Here is a 27,041-nt window from a genome sequence, read left to right as displayed (position 1 = left end):
ATTGAGTGTGAAGGTGGAGGTGGGCGCGGCCTGAGGACAGAGCTGCTCTTTGTCTAAGAGGCTTCATGCTGGGCCTCACATGGTCGGCAGTAGGGCTGTGACAGAGTGGAGCAACAGGAATCAACAGCAAAGGTCCACACTTAGTTTGAACATGAAGGTGCTTTTGCAAATGAATGTCACTAAAGACTCCTATCGGGAGCATTCATTTGTTGTTGTTCTTAATTTGTTGTTAAGCATAGTCTCAAAATAATCATACCTTTATGATACCGTGATGAGGTCCATGACTTAATCTAATTTTTAAATAATGGTTGTTCTCCTTAGACGGTATTCTACCATACTCGGTTATAATCCAATCTCATTGCCATTTTAAGTAGCTTTCTTATGGTTTGATTAGGTAAGGATGGGTCACTTTATTAGATTATGTGTAAACTTCTGACACTACTCTTCACTACCACAGCTATAAACAGAACTCGGTGCTCAAGTTGAATCAAATACCTAATTCAAGTCCTACAAATAAGCACTTTATAACTGGTAGAATAGATAACTAGGGTAAACAATCATGCTTCCAATCCAAGTTTCAATTCTGGACATATTCTGATAAAATTGAGCCAAGTCAAGCATTCAGGGATTTCACTGCCTCCACCCTAAGCCCAGCCCACAGAAGAACATTTTTGTTTACCAACAGAACAGCGGTCTATGGAGCTCAAAACAATCATGTACTTCACATCGTTGGGACGTGTTAGAAGCATACACTACCGTACAAAAGTTTGAAGTCACCCAGACAATTTCATGATTTCCATGAAAACTCAAACTTTTATTCCGCAGTTTTAGCTGTGCTAACCTAATTGCACAAGGGTTTTCTAATCACCAATTAGCCTTTTAACACGATTAGCTAAACAATGTCCCATTAGAACCCAGGAGTGATTGTTGCCGGAAATGGGCCTCTGGACACCTACGTAGATATCCCATTAAAAATCGTCTTTTTCCAGCTCGAATAGTCATTTACCACATTAACAATGACGACTGTATTTCTGGTTAATTTAATGTTATCTTCATTGAAAAATACACTGCTCTTCTTTAAAAAATAAGGACATTTCTAAGTGACCCCAAACTTTAACCGGCAGACTGAGCCCTTTTCTAATCCCTGCGCCGCTGTCTCCCTCCCAGATGACTACAACCACCCGGCCGACGCGCTGCCTCCACTCCCAGAGATCCCTCCGGTCTGTGGCGCGGCGCTGAGCTACCCCGTCTCCCGCCACGTGCCGCTGCGCTACTGCTCTGCCCACAGCATGGACTCCTCCCCGGACAGCGCCGAGCGGCCCATCAGCTACAGCTCCACGTCCTCGTCGGCCTCGTCGCGGGACAGCCACTGCTCGTTGATCGGGCGCACGGTGGCGCTGGGGCCCTGCCCCCCCGCGCCCGTCGACCGGGACTCCGGAGCCATCCGGCTCGAGCTGGTCCCGGCCCGCCAGCTGGGGCGCCGGGACGCCGAGGGGGAAGGAGAGCGGGCCCACAGAGAGGCCGGGGACGGCGGCGGCAGCATTGGCGTGACGGGGAAACATGACACTAGGGGAGGGCAGACCTCCACCGGACACTCGGAACCAGAGCTCAGCCCCGACGTAGCGGAGCGGGGCGGGCCCGGCACACAGGGGCCGAGGACCTACGTGGACCGGGTGGTGCAGGAGATCCTGGACACGGAGCGCACCTACGTGCAGGACCTGCGCAGCATCGTGCAGGTACAGGCCAGGCCGGCACACGCCCAGACCTCACCTGGTGTCGTAGAAAAGAACCGAGAGGCTGAGTCTTGTGGCAGAGAAGGTTATTCAGAGTTTTCCATGAGGCTTTGAGTGCATATGTCTGCATGCGTTTGCAGAGGAGCTGTTTGAGCTCTCTTTAAAAGTAACCTGTTTAAATAAACCCGTCCAGTACCGCAGCCTTTGGAAGAGATCATTTTTTTGATTGAAAAGTAGCGTTCACAAAATGCACAAAGATTCAATAGCAACGTTCAGTTTATAGCTGATACACCTGCATCCACTTGCAATGCAAACCGCACTACAGTGTGGCTTGAGGGAGGGTTAGGGGGATGGTAAACGGAGTCCACAGGCCTTCTCCACGGGCCCAGGCCCCCGTGACGGCCTCTGCCTGGTCCCTCGGTGAACCTGTAGATGCTGTAAGGTTAGCTTGGTGGGGACTCGCCATGGACACTTGACACCGGGGCTTTTGTGTTGCCAGCAGAGACGCCAAGTCATAGCGCAGACATTTGGGAAGACACACACACCTACAGTACGTGTAACCCGCACACCATAGTCACAAGACGCACATTTGTTCAGACAACACAAAACGACATGAACTTCACACGGCTCCTATTCCCTAGTGTCTGAGCATGGCTTTTTGTTCAGGGCCTGGAATGAAAGTTAACCATAGTTTCAGTGATTTAGCCCCCTCCATGTCAGCAGCCACTATTCTACATCCCTTTTGGATATATTACTGTTTTTGTATTGTTAGTATTGTTTTTCAGGATATAGGGTTTAGTTATGGGACACGGATGCACAGTTAACATGGGCTGTGTCAGGAAACCGTTCTGCTAGCCTGAAGCGTGTACATCTGATGATGTGTGCCTTTTACCACCTCGTTCTCAGCATGTGTGTGTGTGGGGTTCAGAGGAGACTTAAACAAGGCCGATCAGCTTCCCTAGAGATGGGAATGTGATGGTGGTGGGAGGGTAGGCTTTGGGGGGGGTGAGCAGTGAGGGGGCTGAGGGTGGCAGGGGGTTCTCATAGAAACGGCTTCCTTCCTCTCCCTCCCTCCCCCATAGCCTGTCAGCCCAGATCGATGTCCCCACCTCTCCCCTCAGTCCTCTTCCTCTCTTCCTCTGGGTGACGGGGGGAGGAAATGAGGAAAGGGAGACTGACAAAGTGATAAAGAGAGAGGGAGAGGCAGAGAGGGAGAGAGGCACAAGGAGAGAGAGATAGAGGGAGATAGAGAGAGGGAGAGAGGCACAAGGAGAGAGAGATAGAGGGAGATAGAGAGAGGGAGAGAGGCACAAGGAGAGAGAGATAGAGGGAGATAGAGAGAGGGAGAGAGGCACAAGGAGAGAGAGATAGAGGGAGATAGGGAGAGAGGGAGAGAGGCACAAGGGGAGACAGAGAGAGAGAGAGAGAGAGAGAGAGAGAGAGAGAGAGAGAGAGAGAGAGAGAGAGAGAGAGAGAGAGAGAGAGAGAGAGAGAGAAGCAGGGAGGGGTTTAGCCTTGAGATAAAGGTGTCTCAAAACGCTGAGCTGAGGAGCTGCACTTAACGCCCTGTTAGTCCTCCTCCATGTGGAATAGACCCCTGGTAGACCACATACACACACACACACACACACACGCGCGCACGCCCACACACACACACACACACTTTTATTTCTAACCATCCAGACCACCCAGTTATGGACCACACTTGCTCTCCTCCAGCTATGCTTTCACTTCCGTACAGCCCTTCCCTTACTTTAACACGGTCAACCATCAGCTGTTGCAATGCTCGGCTAACAGCAATGGTGCCCACAGGCCAGTCAATATATATATTAGGGCCCGACCGATATTGATTTTTGAGTGCCGATGCCGATGCCGATTATTTTCAGAGAAAAATTACGATTACGATTTAATCGGCCGATTAAAAAAAAAAAAAAAAAAAAAAAACATATAAAACGTAGTTTTTGATACCTTAAATATACTTTAAACACTTTTGACGAATATGTGAATTGAATGCAGAATCTTTGAGTGTTTTAGAATACATTTACAGTCAAAAATGAGTGTAATGTAAAATGTAAAATAAATAACTAACTCCCAATGTGCTGCGCTCGTGAGCAGTGACTAACACGTGCGTGCTGAGCAGTATGGTCTCACCGTTAGAGTCTACAGTATAACAAATTAACATGGCCTGGGACCTAAAGAAAAACAGGCACAACATGCTCAAACAACGCGTCTTGTGTACATTGGTGAGGTGAGCGCGCAGCTGCCTGAGCGAGCGTGCTTTCATGTTGTACGGTAAAATTCAATCTCCTCTTTTTTACTTCAGCTAAAGTTGTTAGTTAGCAAGGCGAGTAGGAGCGCAATCTGCAGGATACTAATCGCAATAACATTTATAAAAAAAAATAAATAAAAAAAAATCGGTTGTAATCTGCGTCTTTTTGGCCGATGCCGATTATTTTCAAAAAGGCTATAATCGGCCGATTAAATCGGCAGGCCGATAAATCGGTCGGGCCCTAATATATATACCCCCCCCCCCCCCCCCCCCCATACAAGAAGGCTTTTAGGGGGACATTTGAGTGTTCAGCCAGCCTTCCTCCCAGCGCCACATTATCTAGCTTTCTGTTATTGCCACCTAATGGGAGGAACTCATCACCTCCTACCCTCCCCCCACCCTTCTCCCCCCCTCCACCCCCATCCTCCCCCCGTATCCTGCCAGCCCGTTGGTTCCCGCAAGGGGGGGCAGGGGGTGCGGCTGCAAAAAATGTAAATATTTACCGCAACTCCTTTCGGCTCACCTGTGCTCCATCTGTCAGTGAGGTGGGCGTGGCCAGTGTAAACCCACATGCCAGCGCCGGGATCTGAACATGCACTTCTGAATCAGTTCCACGTGTATTTTTCTATAAATCATATAAACATCTAAACAAATCACTGTATGTTTAAATTGTTCACGTGTATTCAGATGAGTGGGAGGATGCAGTGGGTTTATGTGGGTTTGAGAGAGACTGTTGACTTTCATTATTTTATTTATTTCCCCTCTCTTTGTGTTGCTGGTTGATGGTGTTTATTTGTTCTGTGCCTCCAGCCCTCCCTGACACTGGATTATTGTGTTAAATGAGGGGCCAATCAGTGTCATTCAAACCAGCCCTATGAGAGAGAGAGAGAGAGAGAGAGAGAGAGAGGAGAGAGAGAGAGAGAGAGAGAGAGAGAGAGAGAGAGAGAGAGAGAGAGAGAGAGAGAGAGAGAGAGAGAGAGAGGTTTGGGCTTGCCATTGTATGTATAGAACAGACTCATACTTAGGGAAAACTGCTATGTAGGATAAATCAAAGTATGTGTACTTTATATGTCTAATGTTTAACACCTTCAAGCCCTTTACAATTTCACATTGTGTCTGATGCCTTGTGTGTGTAACGGGTGATAGGTGTTAGCTCAGCTTATTTTCATATTGCATATGCATATGTTGTGTGGGATCATCTTGTGTGTTGAGGCGTTACTAATGCATACCTGTGGAGGCGTGTGTGTGTTTGTTTGTGTCACCTGGACACCGGCCCATCCTTGTTCCCAGGCAGAGCAGCATGCGTGTTGAGAGGAGAGGTCAGACCATGTCAGGTCGGTGACCCGCGGCCAATGAAGTGTCCTGTCACACGTCTGGCTCCTAACGGTGGAGCGACCCTCGCCCTGACCCCTCATGGTTACCCACGCTGTAACCCCAAACCCTGCCGTTTTACGTTTACATAATATACTCTCTCCATCTTGCTTAACCAATACATCGTCAGCCAAAGGGGAGGTCTGCAGATCATTCATTTGAAACAGGACTTTATAATGACTTATAAACAGTTAGGCTACTCTCTCTCTCTCTCTCTCTCTCTCTCTCTCTCTCTCTCTCTCTCTCTCTCTCTCTCTCTCTCTCTCTCTCTCTCTCTCTCTCTCTCTCTCTCTCTCTCTCTCTCTCGCTCTCGCTCTCTCACTCACTTAGCCTCTCAACATACAATACAATGTACTATTAATCAGTCCTTCCAGAAATCCTTGATTATGCGGCACAAAAAATTCGATGAAATATGCAGCATATTTATGCAATTTAATGCGATGAAATTGCGGGAAAGTGCAAACATCTTGGGAACTTGCGGAAAAAATGCGGCTTTTCGAAGACGTTCACGTCGCGTAATTACGGCACTACATAACATTCCCATGGTAACAGGGGGAAATAGCTGCTCTTGTGTGAAGTAAACGCAACATTTTTCAACTTTCTGCTGAGATATATGTGACTTTTTTGCAACGAAAATGCGGGGATTATGAAATCATTCAAGCCCCGAATATTTTGCGCAGAAATCAGCAATTCATGCGGTAAAAGTGCAGCATATTTGAAAAAATGAGGCCCCCGCATGAATATGCAGACTTTGGCTGATTATGCGTTGAATTATGCGATCGCATAATCACGTGTTACTGGAGGGACTGATTAATACAAAGGTACACACACACACACAGTAATAGCAGTGTATGTTTATTTGTTTAAATAATCTGGGGCCAGGTCTGTACATGCCCAGTCATGTACTCAGGTTTCAGACACCAGTCTGCAAAATAATTACGCTGCAGGTTAGCTAGCTACTTAGCTGCAGTTGCCCCAAGTGCTATTTTGTGTCCTGTATTGGCAGTTTGTGTGAGTGTGTCTGTGTGTGTCAGCAAACATTTTCATAAAAAAGGCATGTGGGTTGCGGGTTGTCGGCTGTAAAAGGTGCCTGCAATAATAGACTATCAGTCCTTAGCCCATCTGTCAGCACAGACAACTACTGAGGCTTTTATTAGTTTGCTTTGCTTGAAGCAGGAGAAATTAAGAAAAAAACAAATGGATGCATTTCTGCAGCTGTAAAATAATCACTTTCAATTGGTGAATGAAAAACAATCAATAGGTCTGTGAACGTTTTGAATGTGCTGGACTTGTTCTCAACAGCAAACGGACAGGGGAGGACTGCAGAGGGAGCTCCGTGGTAGAGTCCTGTATGTACTGTACTATACTCCATGGTAGAGTACTGTATGTACTGTACTGTCCTCCGTGGTAGAGTACTGTATGTACTGTACTATACTCCATGGTAGAGTACTGTATGTACTGTACTGTCCTCCGTGGTAGAGTACTGTATGTACTGTACTGTACTCCGTGGTAGTACTGTACTCCGTGGTAGAGTACTGTATGTACTGTACTGTACTCCGGTGTAGATCACTGTGTGACCTGTATAAGTGGATCCATCAGGGCTCTCCACTGGCTGCCAGGCCGAGGGGGATACCAGTTGTCATGACTTGTCATTGGCTGAGATGGAGGCCGTAATAAGGGGGACTGAGAGCTGAGCCCGTGTTTCTCTCGTCATGCTGAACAGACCTACCGCTGACAAATGAAAAGTACTGTGTTTGTGCCTAATTATAGTTCATATGGGGAAGAAAAAAAAACCTAACAGCTATTTGTATTTAAAGCAGAAGCATAATTGGCCTAATTAAAGGTAAATTACTTTGACTGGGGACCATTTCGTACAATGGCGCTGAAACTAGTGTGTGTGTGTGTGTGTGTGTGTGTGTGTGTGTGTGTGTGTGTGTGTGTGTGTGTGTGTGTGTGTGTGTGTGTGTGTCTCTCTAGTCATAAAGTCGCTTTTGAATGAGTATCATCAATGGGATATTCTTGAACACATTTTGATGTGCACCACTCACAACCCATCCCTCTCTCTCTCTCTCTCTCTCTCTCTCTCTCTCTCTCTCTCTCTCTCTCTCTCTCTCTCTCTCTCTCTCTCTCTCTCTCTCTCTCTCTCTCTCTCTCTCTCTCTCTCTTTCTCTCTGTGTGTTTGATTCTAGGACTACCTGGAGTGTATCAGTAACCAGTCTCGCCTGGCTTTGAATGCTGAGAATAAAGGTTCTCTGTTTGGAAACATCCAGGACATCTACCACTTTAACAGGTATAGTGCAAATCTAGCATATCGTACCCTTTACTAATCTGTCAAAAGAAAACACTTTAGAAACTGGTTACCTTACACAATGCAACTCTTTTTGTTGACACACACACTCACCCCACTCACGCCCTCACTATAGCAGCAATGACCTATTTCAATATGTGTGTGTGTGTGTGTGTGTGTGTGTGTGTGTGTGTGTGTGTCGCCATGCATTTACAGGGAACTTCTTCATGACCTTGAAAGGTGTAACACAGACCCTGTGGCCATCGCTGAATGCTTTGTGGCAAAGGTGAGGAAAAACACACACACACCTGTGCCCCTTTATCTGACTTTCACTCAAGAGTGAAAATTGAACGTGTTGAATCTTGTCCAAACCGCTGTTTAGCTCAGGTGGCAGAGCAGTTGTCTTGTAACTGAGAGGTTGCTAGTTCGATCCCCAGCGCCTCCTAGCTGAGTGTTGATGTGTCCCTGAGCAAGACACTTAACCCAAACTTCTCCTGACGAGCTGGCTGTCGCCTTGCATGGTTGACTCTGCCGTCAGTGTGTCAATGTGTGTATTTACCGATGTAAGTCGCTTTGGATAAAAGCGTCTGCTAAATGCCCTAATTGTAATTGTTTATCCAGAAAAAAAATTAAAACAGGTGTACTAGTGGATGATCTCATAGGCACGGACTTGAACATACAATTAAGACTTACCAACAATGATATCGGAGGGAAGATGTGAAGCAGACTGGAGTTATTGCTGTATCAGCTGTATCCAAGTTCCTGCAAACAATGACTGTTCTCTTTCTAATGAGTCAGGACACTCCTATCAAGGCAGTGAGGCACGTGCACGCAGTCAAAGATTTAACAGCCAATGAGAGGTGGTCAGATTATTATTATCATAACGACCCAATGAGACGGGACTTAGTGGAATGTCTCCTGTTGTGGAAGAGTCGACCGTTGAGGCAGGAAGGGGAACGTCTGTGGAATTTTAAGGACTCTATGAGGGCAAAACTACATTTTACTAGATCAGCTGCAGGGTGGTTTATAGGCATGCTACAATAACAGGGATGAAAATACATTGCAACAGCATCACTGCTGCCTGAGCATTGTTTGTGCGCTCACACACACACACACGCACGCGCACGCACGCGCACGCACGCGTGCACGCACACACACACACACACACACACACACACACTCTTAAAACAGGATTTGGTCTGGCCGGGTCCCTTGATTACATGCTGCTTTCTGGTGTTTGCATTGGGGTTCTTAGCGTTGGCCATGATTCACAGAACAGCAGATTGAACCTATCCTTCTACGGATAACGATTACAACAACAGCCCCCCTTTCCAAAATAGAAAAATCACTGTCCATTCTGGAACCTACAAAACAATGCAATTATGGGTATGATCTGAAATCCAACGGAATTAGACTGCACCAACGTGACCGTTTATCTTTGTGATTGGCAGACTTTCAGTTAATCAGAACTTCTGTTCATCCGGGCAGGAGTTAATGATAATATCCGGCCTATCACGAACACACGCAACACCAGCAATTCTGAAAACAAGTAATTAAAATGTAACATTCCTGCATTAAAATATACAAAAATGACTTGACCGGTGTTAAGCAATTGGTTGAATTATTATCCAATTGTTTCCAACAGTGTACAAACCCAGAGAAATAAGTAGATTTATTCATGGTAATGGTTGATTATATTTGGTCATATGTCATATTTACAGCCCTTTACCACTTAACCTCAGGTTTCTGCTTGAGTCACGTCAGATAAATTTTCAGCAGCAATGGTGGTGGATACAACAACTCCCATTGTCCTTGGCTCATTCAGAACGTCCTCAAACCAAGTCTTTTGTTATTGTTTAGATTTAGAGACCCCTAGTGGCAGAAAAGAGTAATACACCTTTAACTTGTGATTGAATTAAAGTAAGTAAAGATATCTTATCTGCTGATCATCTATAAGTCACGCAGAAGAGGTGTGTGCGTGTGTGCGTGCGTGCGTGCGTGCGTGCGTGCGTGTGTGCGTGTGTGTGTGTGTGTGTGTGTGTGTGTGTGTGTGTGTGTGTGTCTGAAGGCACTAATTATGTTGTAAGAAGGTCATAAAGCAGCTGCTGGGTCACCATCCCGGCCAGAGTTTGGAAACAGTTAGTCATCGCTGGAAGCCATGTGATCTCCATGGAGACAGGCATCCAGTGGGAGAGCAATGACTGAGGACGTGTGCGTGTTAACTTGAGAGGGTCGTGATTTTGTGAGATGCTTCTATTATCAGTGGGACTGATTCAGCTCCAGTTGGGACCAGAGGAGTCAGGAGAGTATCTGAAGAATTAGTCACGGTCAGAAGATCCATAGAGCCACGAATTGCTGCTTTAAACCACATGCCTCTTGCGCCTGAAAACACACACAGTTTGTTATTCTGCAGGCTTTTAATTGCAACCCCTTCAAAGTGTTCAAAGGATTCAAATACAGTCTCTGTCTCTGCCTGTCCCTCTTTCTGTCTCTCTCTCTCTCTCTCTCTCTCTCTCTCTCTCTCTCTCTCTCTCTCTCTCTCTCTCTCTCTCTCTCTCTCTCTCTCCCTCTCCCTCCCTCCCTCCCTCTCTCTCTCTCTCTCCCTCCCTCTCTCTGGTCTGTCCTTCTATGTTGGCTGTAACACTGGCCTGAGTCAGCTTTGAGGGCTCCTACTGTAATGGGTCGCTACATGCTCACTGAACCAACTGCAGCTTGTTTGAGCAACAAGATCAGAATGTTCCACTGAACCCCAGATATTAATCGTCATGCAAACACGCCCATGTCACTTTGTCCGGGCCAGTTCTGCTCCTAACAAAGACCTATGATACACAGCCCGTGCAGAATGTCCCCTCTCCCCCCCAGGAACCTTAGATCTGAGCACACAGTAGAGTGAGAAACACTAGGGGGAATCTTAACTTAGATAAAAATTGCCAGCAGGAGCTGTCTTTCCTTTAACATTAAGTTGCCCATCCATAGTTTTCCTATATAAGCTGAAGATGCAGCAGCACCACGTCGGAGCGTTCCCAGGCCCGATTTAGCATATGGCCGTTTCATTCCCATATAGTTCTTATTGGGATTTACAAGGACCACATATTATATAGCGGGGATTATTTCAAGGGCTCCTGGCTACTTCAAACCGCGTGTGTGTGCTTGCCATTTGTGCACTTGCGCGTGTGCCAGCCTACAACTTACTAATTCATGTGTTCCTACTCGAGGGCCGTGTGTGTCTTGTGGGTTTAAGGCTTGAGTGCGTGCATGCTGCCTTGGGCTATTCGGAGTGTGTATCGAGTATTTGTGTGCGTGTGTGTGTGGGTGTGCGCGTCATCAGAAATCAATGGGGGCACATCTGGTTAAGCTTAGCCGCCGGTCTGCGGCCGCAGACTGCTGGAGACGGGCAGAGTTGTGCTCTTCAATTTAAAGCCGTTCCCATGGAGCACCTCGGCTGCCCAGATCGGGCTCCTACACACGGCCCGGGTGGCTCTGAAGTAGAGGGCTGGGATGGACCGTTTCTGTTCCGTCGTGCATCCCTCCGCTCTTGTTTTGTGGCACTTTTTCGATGGTACATGTACTGTATGTGGACGCTGCGGGAAAGCATAACATTCACACACATCCCTCAGTACTCGGCCCAACACGTCGCATCACATGTTTTAGAGAGTGTGTGTTTGTGTGTGCTAATGACCCCCCCTGTTGTGGTGGTTTGGTACATGATGCTCTGGGAACCCGGCATGTTTATGGTAGCTCTTCCTATAGCTCTTCCTACATCCGAAGCATCTTATTTATAGCCAAACACAAGTGTAATTAGACTCCCCGAGTTACGCAACTGTATGTTTGTGTGTGTGTGTGTGTGTGTGTGTGTGTGTGTGTGTGTGTGTGTGTGTGTGTGTCATGGGGGAGAGGGGAGGAGGGTCATGATCCGGCCAAGTAAGAAGCTGGGAGGAGGGAGCAGGGGGAGGCTGGAGTCAGATGGAGAAATGAAGAGAGATCCAGAGAAGCTGGGGCCTGAGAAACAAGGAGCAGGACGGAGTCACTGACACAGACGGAGAAGGAGAGACTCTCATTCCAGCTTTGATAAGTCAGGCTGCCACAGATGTCTTTGAAGTACAGAGGGGCTATCGAGGTGGAAAGGGCCTAAATTAAAGGGGCGTCCAGGATGTGTGTGGGGGTCATTTCATCTGAACTCCCAGGAACAGGCAGAACGTACAGTTACATACACGCTCATCATAAGACTCACCTTTCAGTTCAGTGCTAGTAAACGCTGTAGACAAGACTCTTTGTCCGTTGACACAGACAGACAGACCGACAGACAGGCGGACATTGAAGAGTTAATTCTGAACACCTGGCCCCTCGCCCAGGCTACACTGTCCTGCACAGCCCTACCCTACACACACTTGATCAGACTTGTACAAACTTGGCCTAACTGGGTCGTGCTGCTGCAGGCACTTTTGAGACACTGCATTTTTTAAGTAGTTTTGCAATGCCTTGATTTGCTTATTTAGCAAAAACGACCACAGTCAAGGTCAAACTCCTAATGTGTTTGTTCTTTTCCTTTCTGTCAGAGTGAAGAATTCCATATCTACACCCAGTACTGCACCAACTACCCACGGTAAGATGGTGTGTGTGTGTGTGTGTGTGTGTGTGTGTGTGTGTGTGTGTGTGTGTGTGTGTGTGTGTGTGTGTGTGTGTGTGTGTGTGTGTGTGTGTGTGTGTGTGTGTGTGTGTGTGTGTGTGTGTGTGTGTCAGTCAGCTCTTCTTCCGAGCCACTCTGTTACCTTGCAACGGTTTCCAAACAACGTTAGACGCCAGCTTCAATTCAACTGTGTCAGCCTGATGGTATCGCAGCCCGGCCTTTAATACAATAAAAACCATTTCTTCCCTGACTCGCATTGTCTTCTGCGCTTTCACCTCCACATACCACGTTCCCAGTGTCTCACCTAGCCCCATTGTGTGCCTCAATAGAAGCCAAAATGACACCTTGCATAAAAAAGTGTGTACTGTCAGTTTGGCCGCAGGCTTTCTCTCTCACTCTGTCTTTTTATATGGAGCATGTTGACAAAGTTACAGCTCTCACACTGACAGATGGGTGTTATCGTCGTCCCGCTGACAGTACTTACCAGCTGTAATGGTTTATTCCACACTGTCTGATTGCCGTGGCATCAAGCCTCACGGGAGACCTGTGTGGGCGGAGTGTGAGCAGAGAGTGTGTGGGTATAAATGTATGTATGGGCATGCTAAGCAAAGCCATTAACCTGTAATGCTGGGTACCCGGCCCGCTACAGGATAATTTGCCAGATGTTGTGCCTGATATCCCCCTTCCCACTATGGTCACCAAAGCCCAGATTTTGTTGATGGATGTAGAGCAAGTTTGACGCTGTCTCCCTGACTTCATCCATAGTTCATTAGGATGTCCGCCATGTTTGTTTACGCTAAAGAAAATTCTTCAATCGCGAGATAGCAATTGCGATTTGCGAGTGTGAGTTGCAGTTTTGAGAATCAGGCCTGGGTTGTTGAGGAAGGGAATCGGTTAGTGTGTGGTGTGCTGTGTTGGCCAAATAAGTCACATTAAATGACAGTCTCATGTATCTTTAGCTGTATTTAGAGGAAACATCTAATTCATCGTCTAGTGTTGACAGGCATAAGTGGCTGCAGTGGTGTATGGTGTATGTGCGACCGTGTGTTGCACACACACAAATAAAGACATACACAGTTCAAGTTGAAAATCATGTGAGTGTGTGTAGGTTAACATGTGAGGCTATGCATCAAGATAATATATTCACTATTCACTCCCTCAGGCTACTTAAAGGAGGTTTCCTCTGTAGCACTGTGATGAGCACTCTGATATTATTAATGAGTTAATAATCTGTAATCGACTGCTGATTTAGTATGTGCGACCAAATGTATGTATGTTTTCTATGTATGTGTGTGTGAACGAATGTGAAGGGTGGTATTGTCAGCTGTTTGAGATGGACTCTCTCTCTCTCACACCCTCACACAGCTGGTGACCCCAGCAAAGGTCACACACGACACACACACACACACGCACACACACACGCACATGCACACGCGCAGACACACACACGCGCAGACACACACACGCGCAGACACACACACGCAGACAGTAGGAATGGAGGCTGCAGATGTATCTTGGTTTAACTGTGCTCTGAGGTCGGGTTGCCGTTGAAACAATGTAAGGCCTGTGTAGAGTTGAACTGGAATTTAGATGTGCACGTGCACACACACTCAATACACTCCTAGACACATTCTTAAATACATAGTCTGAAATGTCTACATTTACAACAGCTCACATTCTATGGACCCTATTTTAACGGTCTGAAACGCAAGTGAGAAGCGCCAAATGCAAGTAGCTTTGTGGGCGGTTCTATGGCGATGTTGCTATTTTACCGGTGGATAAATGACTTTTGCGCCCCCCGCGCGTATCCAAAAAGGGTGTAAGTAGCCTAATTAACCGTAGGGTGAGTTTGTGCGTACGTGTAATAAATGAGAGTGCCATCTCCCATCCCCTTTAAGAGTCATGAGCGCATTTTAATCTGACGAGTAGTTATTTTGACAGCGCATTTGCAGTCTCCGATGAGACAGATGCATGACCACATGAATTTCAAACCTCAAATGGCTCAGTTTATGGCCAAATAATATGGCCTAATTCACACATTCACACACACTCAAATAAATTTCGGCAAAGAAAACTTACTGTGGTAAGTTTGGTTAGGGGTTAGGGTAAAGCAACATTATGCCTGCGCCCTTAAAATAGCATCTGAACAACGCGCCACTGACTTTAAACCAGGTATTTCCTGGTTTGTGGCGGAATTGTTTTACTGAAACTGCAAAATAGCACCAGGGAACGTTTGTGCCAGAACACGCCTCCTCCTTTCGCCGAACCGCCCCTTGGGGCACAAGATCCTAATTTACCGACGCGTGGCGCAGGAGGGAAAAGAACGCTTTGCACCGCAAATTAGCAACGACGCATGTGTCAGTGTAGAAAGTAAATTGCGCTGGATGCAAGGTAGGGCCCTTAAAGTCAGCAAAATAGCACCAGGGAACGTTTGTGCCAGAACACGCCTCCTCCTTTCGCCGAACCGCCCCTTGGGGCACAAGATCATTCCCTAATATACTGACGCGTGGAGGGAAAAGCACTCTGCGTCAGTTGCAAACTAGCAACGACACATGCGTCAGTGTATAAAGTCAATTGCGCTGGATGCAATATAGGGCCCTATGTCTTTATCATCGATACACACACACACACACACACACACACACACACACACACACACACACACACACACACACACACACACACACACACACACACACACACACACACACACAACCACTTTCATTTTGTGTGTGTGTGTGTGTGTGTGTGTGTGTGTGTGTGTGAGACCCTTGCCTTACATTGAAAGGCTCCATAGAAACGTTGCACATGGGTCCTCCACCAAATAACACTAGCTGAGAGGAGGACATGGCCTGCCGTCTCCTGTGCTCCATGTACTGACCTGTGAACCTCCCCCCCAGGTCCGTGGCCGTGCTCACCGAGTGCATGAGGAACAAGGTGTTGGCCAAGTTTTTCCGCGAGCGGCAGGAATCTCTGCGACACGCCCTGCCTCTGGGCTCCTACCTGCTGAAGCCAGTGCAGAGGATCCTCAAGTACCACCTACTGCTGCACGTACGTCTGCTGCCTGCCTGCCGGTCTGCCTGTCTGTCTCTCTTGCTTGCTTGCAGACATACGCGTGCACAAACATGCACAATTTCACACACACACACACACACACACACACACACACACACACACACACACACACACACACACACACACACACACACACACACACACACACACACACACACACACACACACACACACACTTTTGTTCTATGCACACCACCAGAGTAATGCAAGAACAGGCAGATGATTGGGTCTTGTGGGTGTAGTTAAATTAAAGTGTATTCCCTTGCAGGTAACATTTGCAGTGCTTGTGTGTTTTTGTGTCTGTTTAATGCAGACACACACGTTGATGGATGCCCTAATTTATTCATACAAGTTGCCATATTGCTGATCATAGTCATTACATTGTTTCAAATACCCTCGGGTAGACATGTTCCGTGTTGTAGTTTGAGTCAATAGCAACGTGTAGCCATGTCGCTGGCTACTACATGCCACCTGGGTGGCTGCTCCACAAGAAGGACACAGGGTCAAACCGGTTTATTGGGAAATTTGAAGGACAAGGATGTATAGCGATGGTGATCCATGTTGCCATGTAGATCTCCCTTAATGTGTGTAGTGACGGCTTGTTTAACCGGTGCAAATTCATTAGTCAATGCATACTCAGCCCTGAGAGTCCAATCTGTCTGACTCGGGGCAAAGTGAGGCTGCTTCAACCAGCAATCCATCACACACACACTCCTCCACACAATAGTTTTATGGGTGCTAATAAAGTGCAGATTTGTACCTGGTTCTAATTGAAGATCCCTTACATTTATTTGTTTGGTAATTGTCCTCAACCAATCAGAATCTGGCACTCCTCAAGATCCGCCAATCAGATTGCAGGATGCGGTCCAAATGAGTGAATGAATCCTGGGTCTGTGTGCTGTGCAGGAGATAGCCAACCACATGGAGAAGGACACGGAGACCTACGAGGTGGTGCAGGAGGCCATAGACACCATGCAGAGAGTGGCGTGGCACATCAACGACATGAAGAGGAAGCACGAGCACGCCGTGAGGCTGCAGGTATGTCCGTACACACAGGGTTCACTCGTCCCAGCGAGCAGGTAGGAAGTCATCAGGAGGAGATTAGTCTCAGATCCAGCAGTCTGGCTACGCTTTAGCGAGCATCATGGGAAGAGTGCGCAGAGCATTAGCCTCGTTTCCTGTTTCGAAATCAGAATCAGAATGACTCTTATTACATCTTTTTACAATTCTTAGGCTTGCTTCCTCAACAGCCACAAAGCAGCAACAATGTTAGCAGCAAGATAAAGTAAATAAAGATATGTTAAATAAAAATATGTAAAATAAGTAGCAGCATAGATTACAATAATAAATAATAATAATAATAATAAAATAAAATAAGTAATAAGAGAAATAAAAGAGTGTTAAAAAGTAGAGATAAGTAATGAGATGTACTGTAAAGTGTAAGTGTAAAGTGTTCGATATGGAGGTTTTTTTCATTTCTACATGGTGTTGAATTCAAACATTTAAAGGTTTTCTAGGAAACTTGGTGTCCAGACAGATTTTTTCAGCTTAACTTCCCACTTCCCAAAAAAATCCCACTGCGCTTACAAACAACTTCATCCAGCCACCCATTGGTCAAAACAAATATGAAACAAAAGAAAGTCTGTCATAATTAAACCAAACTGAAACAGTTTTAGACTACGTGGAACGTATCCCAATGATGAGTGGGACACTAATGCATGAATTAGATGAAAGCAAAATAGTAAATTATCGTCAGCGTATAAGTTCCTGCCGGTTATGGTGAATGCCTTATGGTAGGTGGCCCCTGCAGAACCTAAATGCTATGCAGCCACATCCCCACACACACTTGGCTCAGGCAGAATGTGGACAAAACTTGTTTTTTCGGATCTCCTACTGACTCAAATACTAGTGCAACCAAATTCCTACTGGACTGAAACCCAAGTGGAACAAGTCGTGTTTTGTTTAGAGGTAAACTGCCTCTCTGGCAGCGGTGGTGCTTGAGAGCGCCCGGCCGTCTCACCGTGTGGTTTCTCCCTCATTCCTGTTATTAAAAAGGGACATTATTACATCTCTAGGCTCCTCCAACGGCCCCCTTCTTTATAGGATTCAGTTTGAGAAACACGTTATGTGCTTGCCAGGTTTGAATAAGCCTCCCTTTTAACCCATCCCCCATCAAGCCCACATCGCCCTGGCTCTACCACGGGCCGAGGTCAGTCCTGGACGAGGACATGAAAGGAGAAGTGTTGTTTTAATCAACAGGGAGGCTGACGACGCTGCCAAGAGTGCAGGAATGTGTCTGTGGAATAAAATATCCTGGATCTTGGGAAGAGATTACGCAGCCTCCGTTGTTTTCCATGTAACCGCTGGATGGTCTGTGTTTCGCAGCATAACAAGACCGCTTCTTCTGGTATCTTCCACTGTTTGATCTCGGCTACATTTTACTCGGGCGTTTTATCTGTGTGCGGCAACACTTTAGCCCAAAGCCGTGTCGGGCTAGACTCTAAATGTTGTTTTTGCCTCCAAAATACAGTTCAATTCGATATGTGATGAGTGGAAAAACCCAGTCATGCAACATCCATCTGTTCTGTGTGCTTACCTCTGTTAAAACAATACCATTCTGCTTATTGCTGGGTGGGATTTGTGGGGATATTGCCGTGATATAATGGTGTGTACATCTTTTCAGCTTGCAAGTCACACATGTTTAGAAAGCAATGGCAGCTTGGTAACAATCAATAATAACCAAACTCCTAGAAAGCAGTGGATATGATTGTTTTAATGGTTTGATGTAGGACACATCGGCAGGGACGACAGACATTGGAGGGGTCACCCTTTTTAAAGCTTACCCCCCCCCCCCCCCCCTCTCCCTGCAGGAGATCCAGAGCCTGCTGACCAACTGGAAGGGCCCTGATCTGATTGGCTATGGAGAGCTGGTCCTGGAGGGCACCTTCCGGCTGCAGCGAGCCAAGAACGAGAGGACCCTGTTCCTGTTCGACAAGCTACTCCTGGTCACCAAGAAGAGGGAGGAGATGTACACATACAAGGCTCACATCCTGGTGGGTGCCCTGGTCCCACACACACTAGTGTGTATCCACTCAAGTGACCATTTTACCCATTACAACGGCTGGTAACAATTCAGCTGAGCCTTGGACATCGATGTTTTAGACTGGACTTCGACATTTTAAACTGGACTATCTTCGTCTTGTACTCGTATGTTGTCCGTCTCGTGTGTCTTCAATGAACCGTACCAGTGTACCGTGCAAACAAAGCATCTAACGGGAAAATTAAGTTTGAATTTGAAGTGAATTTGATCTTGTTGTCTGACGGCTCTCTGCTTTCTGCCCCTCCACTGCTAGTGCTGTAACCTGATGCTGGTGGAGATCATTCCCAAGGAGCCGCTGAGCTTCAGTGTGTTCCACTACAAGAACCCCAAACTCCAACACACAGTGCAGGTACAGCAGAGTTGGGAACTTGCAACAGGGCACGTTACAAGCTTCAGCGACTTTGAATAACCTTGTCAGATTGTGTGTTCCCATTACCTGTTGCATTCCTACATCGTCCAATGGGGTTAGTTGACCGTTTTTCAATAGACTTGGTTTGATGGCTTGATTGGGTGTGCAATCACTTTACCTTTGGGCGTAGGATGAAGAGTGGTTGCATCGATTTTCCCGTCAGTGTTCTGGTTTTAAACTGTAAAACCCGGGTCAGCATGGGTTTAAGTGTGACTGCTACTCTTCAGGTGTTTGGCCGTTCGCTAGACATAAACGCTGGCACATTCTGAGTTCTCAGCGTGACCAGACATTGTTTCGCTAACTACTGTGTTTAGTGAGGTGTTTTTGTGTAGGCAAAGTACAAGGGCCAACCTCAACTATTTGGCATCTCTCATCGTCTAATTCCACCTACTTTGAGTTTTGCATCTATAACCGTTGTGTGTGTGCTGCCTGTCTCTGCCTCCAGGCCAAGTCCCAGCAGGACAAACGCATGTGGATCCTGCACCTGAAGAGGCTCATATTGGAGAACCATCCGGCCAAGATCCCAGCCAAGGTGAGAACCACGCACCCATTCATTCACTCACTCACTCACTCACTCACTCACTCACTCACTCACTCACTCACTCACTCACTCACTCACTCACTCACTCACTCACTCACTCACTCACTCACTCACTAATTCACTCACTCACTCACTCACTCACTCACTCACTCACTCACTCACTCACTCACTCACTCACTCACTCACTCACTCACTCACTCACTCACTCACTCAAGCTTTCCTCGCTGATGTTATGAACAAAGAGTGGTATGTTCTGTAACTTTCCTATTATTTCCTCTTGTGTGCCATTTATAATGCCTCCCTATCTGCATTTAATTCCTTCCTCACAATCACTCTGCTGTCTGGTCATATGTCGGTCCCCAGCAGACGCTGGGGAAAATACAACTTTTCTGAGAGGAGTCATTGTGGTGATAGATATGGGGATTACTTGTAGGGCTTTTTGTTTGGTCAAGAAATACAAAGAAACATGTGCTCTAGTGCCACCTAGTGTCAAAATGTCATATCACCCTTTAAGAATTCATACTCTAACCATGGTTTTCATCTCTTGTATTCCAGGCCAAGCAAGCCATTCTGGAGATGGATGCTATGCGTAAGTGCACTTCAAGTCGGCAATCAGCAATAAACAATGAATGGCATTTATGGTGCTACATACGCGCCCTTTAAATGTGGATTGTTGGTTTGTTTACCTGTGCGGTGTGCGTGCCCCTCTCCAGACCACCCAGGGTTTCACTACAGCCCGGACGGGGAGAAGAAGGCCTCGCCTCAGACCAGGGACGGCCCCTCCCCCCGACGGGCCCGGCGGAAGGGTAGGACTCACCCTTCAGACCAGTGGCAGTGTATCGCTCATACAGCTACTGTCCAACCCATGACTAAGGCCCAATCTTACCCCTTCCCCTTACCCCTTCCCCCTACCCCTTCCCCTTACACCTACCCCTTCAAAACAAGGGGGAGGGGTAAGGGGAAGAGGTAAGGGGTAAAAATGGGATTTGGCCTGACTCTCTGTGTCTCTCTGCAGAGCCTCTGTCTAAGGTACCGAAGAACGGCAAGCAGAGCGGCCCCAACACCGAGGGCCAGAAGGTACGTTGTGAGGGACCACACGTTGTGAGGGGCCACACCCTGGGGTTGGGGGTTTTTACACTACATCATGGTTGTATAAAATCAATTCCAATACCGGCTCAAATATGTCTCTCGTTATAATCACTTGTTGATGTAGGTTGACCCTGTTGGAGGCAAGCGATATAAGAGCTACCTAGTCTAACCTACCAACACTAGGTTAGGAACAGCAAGCTAGTGAAGGCCATCATTTATGAGTAGTTTGTTACTCAAACATGCCGAGTAGCCTTATAGTGGACTTTTTAATGGGTTTATTAGGTATACAACAGGAATGGGGAACAACAGTGGTTAGCAGATGATTGTTTCCCCCCTGTGGCAGAATAGAGCACAGCAGCTCATGGTATGTTGGAAACAGACGTTATAAGATGCGGCTCACTTAATTAAAAGACTTTCTAACCCTTTAGACAGGTGAACCGCAAAAAATATTAATTATTACTTATAAATATAGAGGTATCGCCAAACCCTACTACACATGAATATGTTTATATTCACACCAATGCAGAGAAACATGAAAAACGAAGGTTGACGTTGGTCTTTATAAACTTTGTCCATCCCAGCGGACCAGTCTAGGAGCCACCCTGCTCTCCCCGGTGTCCCAGCTGGCCCTGGGCACCATTGGACGCAGCCGCAGCCTCATCAACCAATCCCAAGAGTCCCTGGACCCATGTGACCACTACGAACACAGCGACAGAGAGGAAGGGGAGGAGCCTCACCAGCAGGACGCTGACGACGAGGATGACAGTGGCCTGGTGAGCCAATCCAGGCCGCAATCTAGCCAATCTGCTGTCACATGCCCTGATGTCAATTGTGTAGACACATTAACCATTAAAAGTATTTCTCAGTCTTTTGTATCATCGTCCATCTTTGAACTCCTGGTCGCTGTGTTCAGGGCGGCGCGAAGAGGCTGCGGGTCCCTGGCAAGAGCAGCAGGAAGAGGCTGAACCCTCAGGCTTCTGTGGACAGCATAGACCAGTGGAAGTCCTTCAACATGAGTCCCTCAGACCTACAGGTAGGCACCCGCAGAGTCAGCTGCATGCCAAAGATTATCATGTAGCCTGTTAGGAGACATGTACAGTATATACAGTGATATCAGTGGTAATATGAGAGGACTTGATATCTTGTCTAGGATAATGTATACAGTGATATCAGTGGTAATATCAGAGGAGTTGATATCTTGTCTATCATAATGTATACAGTGATATCAATGGTAATATCAGAGGAGTTGATATCTTATCATAATGTATACCGTGATATCAGTGCCCCCATGTGTTGACCTCCCCGTGTGTCCCCTTGGCGTGTGCAGAGGGCCAGGGACTGTCTGGTCCGAGAGGGCAGCCACCACCCGCCCCTCCTCCGGACGCCCAATGTGAGCGAGGAGCCCGCCGAGTCCCCTGCCCCGGCGCAGACGGCCCCGGGAGACCAGCACCAGGTCCGCAACATCTGGGCGGACCACCGCGCCCGCCGGGCCATGTTCCCCACCCGCCAGCGCACCATGCAGCCCGACGACGACGAGGACATCTACCAGATGTTCGTGCCCACGGAGGCCGGCGGGCCCGAGCCCGAGACCCCCCCGGCGGCAGGCCCTGAGGCGCCCTCGTCCCCTCGGCCCTGCAGCTGGCACGTGGAGCAGGTGCCCACGGTGCAGGTGGACCCCCCGCCGGGCAGCCCCGGCCGGCTGCTGCGCCGGGCCAGCAGCGCGGGGGAGAAGGGCAGCGAGCCGAGGCCCCCCGGGTCGCCCACGGAGGGGGCCCTCCACACCGAGTCGTCCAGCAATGACATCTCGGGGTCGTCTTCGGCCGAGCAGCTGACCGCGGACGACATCGACAACGTCTACGACAACATCAGCTACGAGGACCTGAAGAGCATGGGGCTGGTCCGAAGGGACGAGGAGGGGCGCCCCTCCCGGAGAGACTTGTCTGTAGACAAATGGGCCTCCAGCAGTGCCACGGGCACTCCAGCAACACCTGGAACACTGCCGGCAACACCTGGAACACTGCCCGCAACACCTGGAACACTGCCGGCAACACCTGGAACACTGCCCGCAACACCTGGAACGCTGCCTGCAACACCTGGAACGCTGCCTGCAACACCTCAAACACTGCCTGCAACACCTGGAACACTGCCTGCAACACCTGGAACGCTGCCCGCAACACCTGGAACGCTGCCTGCAACACCTCAAACACTGCCCGCAACACCGGGAACAATACCAAGCAAATCTGGGACACATGGCGCTCAAGACGGTGTTGCTTGTAGTCCGAGTGCCGCAGAGTCTTTAAAGGAACCTGGCAGACCCTCAGAGAGCAACAGCTCCCAGGACGGGAAGCCCTGTGAGCTGAAGATAGTGGAGGAGGAAAACATCTACGACACCCTCTGCTTCAGGGAGCCCCCCAGAGCAGAGCTCCGGGGCAGCGCTGAGAGGCTCATGCAGCAGCAGCAGCAGGGGGGGGACGCTCTGTTGGCCTCTGAGCCAGAGTTCAGCGACGGCCTGGGGGGTTTTGTGTCCGAGGAGAGCCTCCATTTCGGGGAAGATGAGAGACTGGACGCCTCTGGCGCGATGCGGTGCTCCTCTGAGCCGGACTACTCCTCCTCGTCTGCGTCCGAGTGCTTCGTCCAGCGCTCGCGCACCGGCGACAAGATGTCAGAGAGGGTGGACGAGATCTGGAACGACCTGGAGAACTACATCAAGGTCAACGAGAAGAAGGCGGACAGACTGCCGGCCGCCTTCCCGGTGGGCTCGGGGGAGGCGCCCAGCTGGCCCTCCTCCGCCAAGAGCAGCCCCACCAGGACCGCTCCCGCCTCCAGCGGTGTGGTCACACAGAGTGGCTCTGCCACCAAGAGCCCCCCAGCCCAGCACCTCGACCCCCCAGTCACCTCCACGGCGGCCACGCCCTCCTTCACCATCCCCGTCATCAACATCCCCGACCCCCTCTGTGAGGACCCCTCTGAGGAGCGGGCTGAGGCAGAGGAGCGCCCCGCCCTCCCCGGCCCCGCCCCGCCCACCCCTCCAGAGCCCGCCCCGGGCACGGTCAAGAGCATCCGCAGTCGCCTAGCCCGCCTGAGCAGCGGCAGCTTCCGGCTGGAGGACGACGCGCTGGTGGAGCTGCCCCCGCGGCCCGCCACCAGGGAGAGCCAGCTCCAAGACCTGCACGGCCTGTTCCCCGGGGAGCTGGCCGGCCTGGGCGCCCCGCTGGCCTCCTCCTCACTGCTGCTGGGCGAGTCGGTGGACTTCCCCCTGGACCTCATGGACAAGACCAAGAACCGCGTGTTCCTCATGGCCCGGCAGTACAGCCAGAAGATCAAGAAGGCCAACCAGCTGCTGCGCATGAGGAGCATGGACCCGGGAGACGCATGCGGTCGCTCCAGGGACGAGAAGAGGCAGATGGACCTGGCCGCCATCCTGGAGGAGAAGAAGCAGGGAGGCGCCGCCATTGGTAACGTGGACGTCTTGTTATGTAGCCACATTCACAGTTTGGGTTATGTGGGGGGTGAGATGGTGTAGAATACGGTTGAATAATATTGTTATTTTGCAGTAATATTTCCGTGGGGTTCAGTTGAACATATGCATCGTATCGATCATTCCTTCTTGTGACACTCTTCCAGGTGCCAGGATAGCGGAGTACTCCCACCTGTACGACCAGGTCATGTTCCCCCCTGGGACCAGCGGCCACGCCTCCCCCTCCCGCCACCCCGGCCTGCCCTCCTCCCCCTCCATGCCCGAGCGCTCCCTGGAGGACGACTGGCTGCACTCCACCTACAGCAACGGAGAGCTGGCCAGCTTCGTGGCCTGGCCCAACGAGATGGCCTCCGCCCGGGCCTCCTCCACCCCCCAGCTCCGCCTCAGCCCGGCCTGCTCCGTGCCGGCCCTGAGGACCCAGCCCGGCCCCCCCGCCCTCGCCAGCCCCCAGAGGTGGAGCAGCTGCATGTCGGCGCCCAGTGAAAAGGAGGAGGAGCACGTGTACAGCACCATCAAGAGACACCCGCCCCCCGCCGACTCCACCAAGACCCCAGAGCACAGCCGCTGTCGCTCCACCGGCTCCCTGGGAGACCGGGACCAGGAAGAGAGGAACCCGCCGGAGCCCGGCTTCAGGGACTCTCCCCCGGCCCGACACGCGGTGGCCCCCACCCGCCCCCCGCTGGGCTGGGCCGGGCGCCAGAGCAGCCTCCCGGAGCAGGGCGAGCTGCGGCGGTCCGGGCTCACCCTGCAGGACCGCCAGCAGGTGGTGGTCCTCCACCGCCAGTCGGCCCTCAGCATCCTGGCCGCCACCCACAACTACCTGGCCAACTTCAAGGATGATGGCGACGATGACGACGACTATGTGGAGATCCGCTCGGAGGACGAGTGCGAGGGGGAGCGGAGCGGCGGGGGGGAGGCACCGCAGAGCGGGGGCGAACACGTCCAGACGCAGAGCCTGCCCTGCACGCCGGTGCGCTCCTGCCAGCCGCTGAGCTCGGTGGGGCGGGAGAACCTGGAGAGGTACCTGTGGAGCGAGCCCCAGGAGAACCAGCCCACCCTGGGCCGGGCGCTGAGGGAGAAGTTCCAGTGTCTGAGCTCCAGCAGCTTCGCCTGAGGCTGTATCACGAGCTGTGTTACCCAACCGGCAGCACTGCGTCCCCGTCAGCTGGGCATCCGAGCTTGTGCAGATGCCAAGATATAGAGAAGGACAAAAAACTAACTAAAGTTACACTTTAAATAGCAATCTCTCAAATGGTATATTTGCAGTTTCCTCCTAGTGCAACCCCAACGACTGCAATAACTGCCTTCTTACCGTTGTCCTAACATGCAGTTCAATGATGCCAAGAATCTTGCGTGCGATAGCATGTGAGCTGCTGCATCCATCCAGATCTTTATGCATGTTTCACTGATCTAAATAAACATAGCGTTCAAGAGATTACACCCTAATCTTATAACGAAGCTATTCAGTCTTTCTGACGCATCAAGTGCTTCCGCTATAGATTGTTATTAGTACAGCCCAACGGTATTTTGTCCACTGCAGTCTACACAGGGTTATAGCCAAGAAAAGTGGACTAATTGACTGAATGTGCATCATTGTAAAAACACCCCTCCATTATTTATTATTGACATTTTAAAAGGAACTTAACTGAAGCGTTCATGATCTTGCTTCCTAGCAAGTATTGAATCTTTTCTTTTTAAAGCAATTCTTTTAAACTACCAATAAGGTTATTTTAACTGTATTTACATTACTAGTTAACCTTAACCTGTGTAATATAAATGATCCACGTAACTTGTTTTCAGTTGTTTCATGCCTATTAAACAATTCTGAACAGGCAGCTTTCATAAATATGCAGTTACATATTTGCTTAGGCTGGATGTGTGGCAGCACCGAAATAAAGTTTTAATTTTTTAGGAAAAGCCAACGCAAAAGGACGGAACTAAAAACAGTTGTTTATAATGAGATCCTTCGGATTTGAATGTCACCGGACATCGGGCTTTGGTCATTTTGAGGTTACTGCGTTTCTCCTCACCGTGTTGGCCACATGCTTCTCAATCAGGCCCAGATCCATTTGGGGTATTGTTGAGGAGCCATAGGACTTCATTTGCAGTCAGTCTGCAGAATATATTTTAACCATATGTGTCATCCATGGTGATGTAGAATGTATGTGCATCTCACAATCGGGTGTTATTTAAAACCCATTCATTTCAAAAACCTGTGTTACACGAGGGACCATGGAGAAACGTGTTGCACGCGAGTCGGAATGGAAGAAAAATGCAGTACTGTATTTGGTGTATTTTATTTTGTTATTTAGTTTATTTCATGGGACACTCCCTACTGTCACGCTACTGGTATTAAATCAAACTACCCCCCCCCCCCTTTCACTCCACTCCCCACGAGACTTCAAGTCATCAATGTCAGTCAACTAAATGTCACATCACAATTTAGACTCACTCACTACGTAGCTTGCTTTTTGTTTTTATTTGACCCACAACGGTTACAACACCTACTTGATTTCAATGTTCATTTGGGGAAAAGAAAACTTGAAATCGCTTTGTAAATGAAAGTACTATATATTTATTAAAATGATGGTGAAATTTTGGGTTTCAGAGCGCACACTAAATTTGCTTCAAATACTGTGAATATTTCAGTAAAGATTATATTTTGCGCACTGCATAAATCCAGTTTGTTGAAAAAGACTGCTTTAGATGCTTAGAATGCAACCAATTGCTCGTTCATATCACAAACCAGTTCCATCATAGTCCAGTAAAATGAAGTATATTTCTTGTTATGCCTTTTTGTATTTTATTTTCACAGGTGGTGATTTACAGTCCTCATTGGCTCTTTTTTGCACTTTCCTTTGTTTTTAGATGGATTTGTTTTTCTTGTAAACACTTTGTAAAGATGTACATTTTAGGAGAGTTCTTCATGTATGTTATAGTTATGCTTAATGAGGCTTTAACGTTTTAAGTTATGTGTACTGTATTTTTTAACTGCCTAGCTCAAGGAAACAATGTACTGGAGGTAATAAATACATTTAAATTAAACTACTTCAATGTTTTGA

General features: G+C 48.7%; 1 protein-coding gene across 2 annotated transcripts in view; it reads left to right on the top strand.

Moving 5' to 3' along the window:
• The window catches only part of LOC132449510 (pleckstrin homology domain-containing family G member 1), a 43,427-nt gene extending 16,386 nt beyond the window's left edge, over nt 1-27,041 (top strand). For both annotated transcript variants that reach the window (XM_060041188.1, XM_060041187.1), the window contains exons 2-17: nt 1,168-1,736; nt 7,563-7,663; nt 7,877-7,946; nt 12,217-12,263; nt 15,188-15,338; nt 16,269-16,400; nt 18,233-18,415; nt 18,716-18,811; nt 19,317-19,403; nt 19,968-20,001; nt 20,126-20,218; nt 20,428-20,489; nt 21,083-21,274; nt 21,415-21,534; nt 21,829-23,956; nt 24,126-27,041. In XM_060041188.1, coding sequence (XP_059897171.1) covers nt 1,290-1,736; nt 7,563-7,663; nt 7,877-7,946; nt 12,217-12,263; nt 15,188-15,338; nt 16,269-16,400; nt 18,233-18,415; nt 18,716-18,811; nt 19,317-19,403; nt 19,968-20,001; nt 20,126-20,218; nt 20,428-20,489; nt 21,083-21,274; nt 21,415-21,534; nt 21,829-23,956; nt 24,126-25,093 — 4,911 coding nt within the window. In that variant the 5' untranslated portion in view covers nt 1,168-1,289 and the 3' untranslated portion in view covers nt 25,094-27,041. The remainder of the gene's footprint in view (nt 1-1,167; nt 1,737-7,562; nt 7,664-7,876; nt 7,947-12,216; nt 12,264-15,187; nt 15,339-16,268; nt 16,401-18,232; nt 18,416-18,715; nt 18,812-19,316; nt 19,404-19,967; nt 20,002-20,125; nt 20,219-20,427; nt 20,490-21,082; nt 21,275-21,414; nt 21,535-21,828; nt 23,957-24,125) is intronic.

The sequence above is a fragment of the Gadus macrocephalus genome, chromosome 21 (genome assembly GCF_031168955.1).
Source record: "Gadus macrocephalus chromosome 21, ASM3116895v1".
Classification (NCBI taxonomy): domain Eukaryota; kingdom Metazoa; phylum Chordata; class Actinopteri; order Gadiformes; family Gadidae; genus Gadus; species Gadus macrocephalus.
The sequence above is the reverse complement of the archived record's forward strand: the minus strand, read 5'-3'. Positions and strand labels throughout refer to the sequence as shown.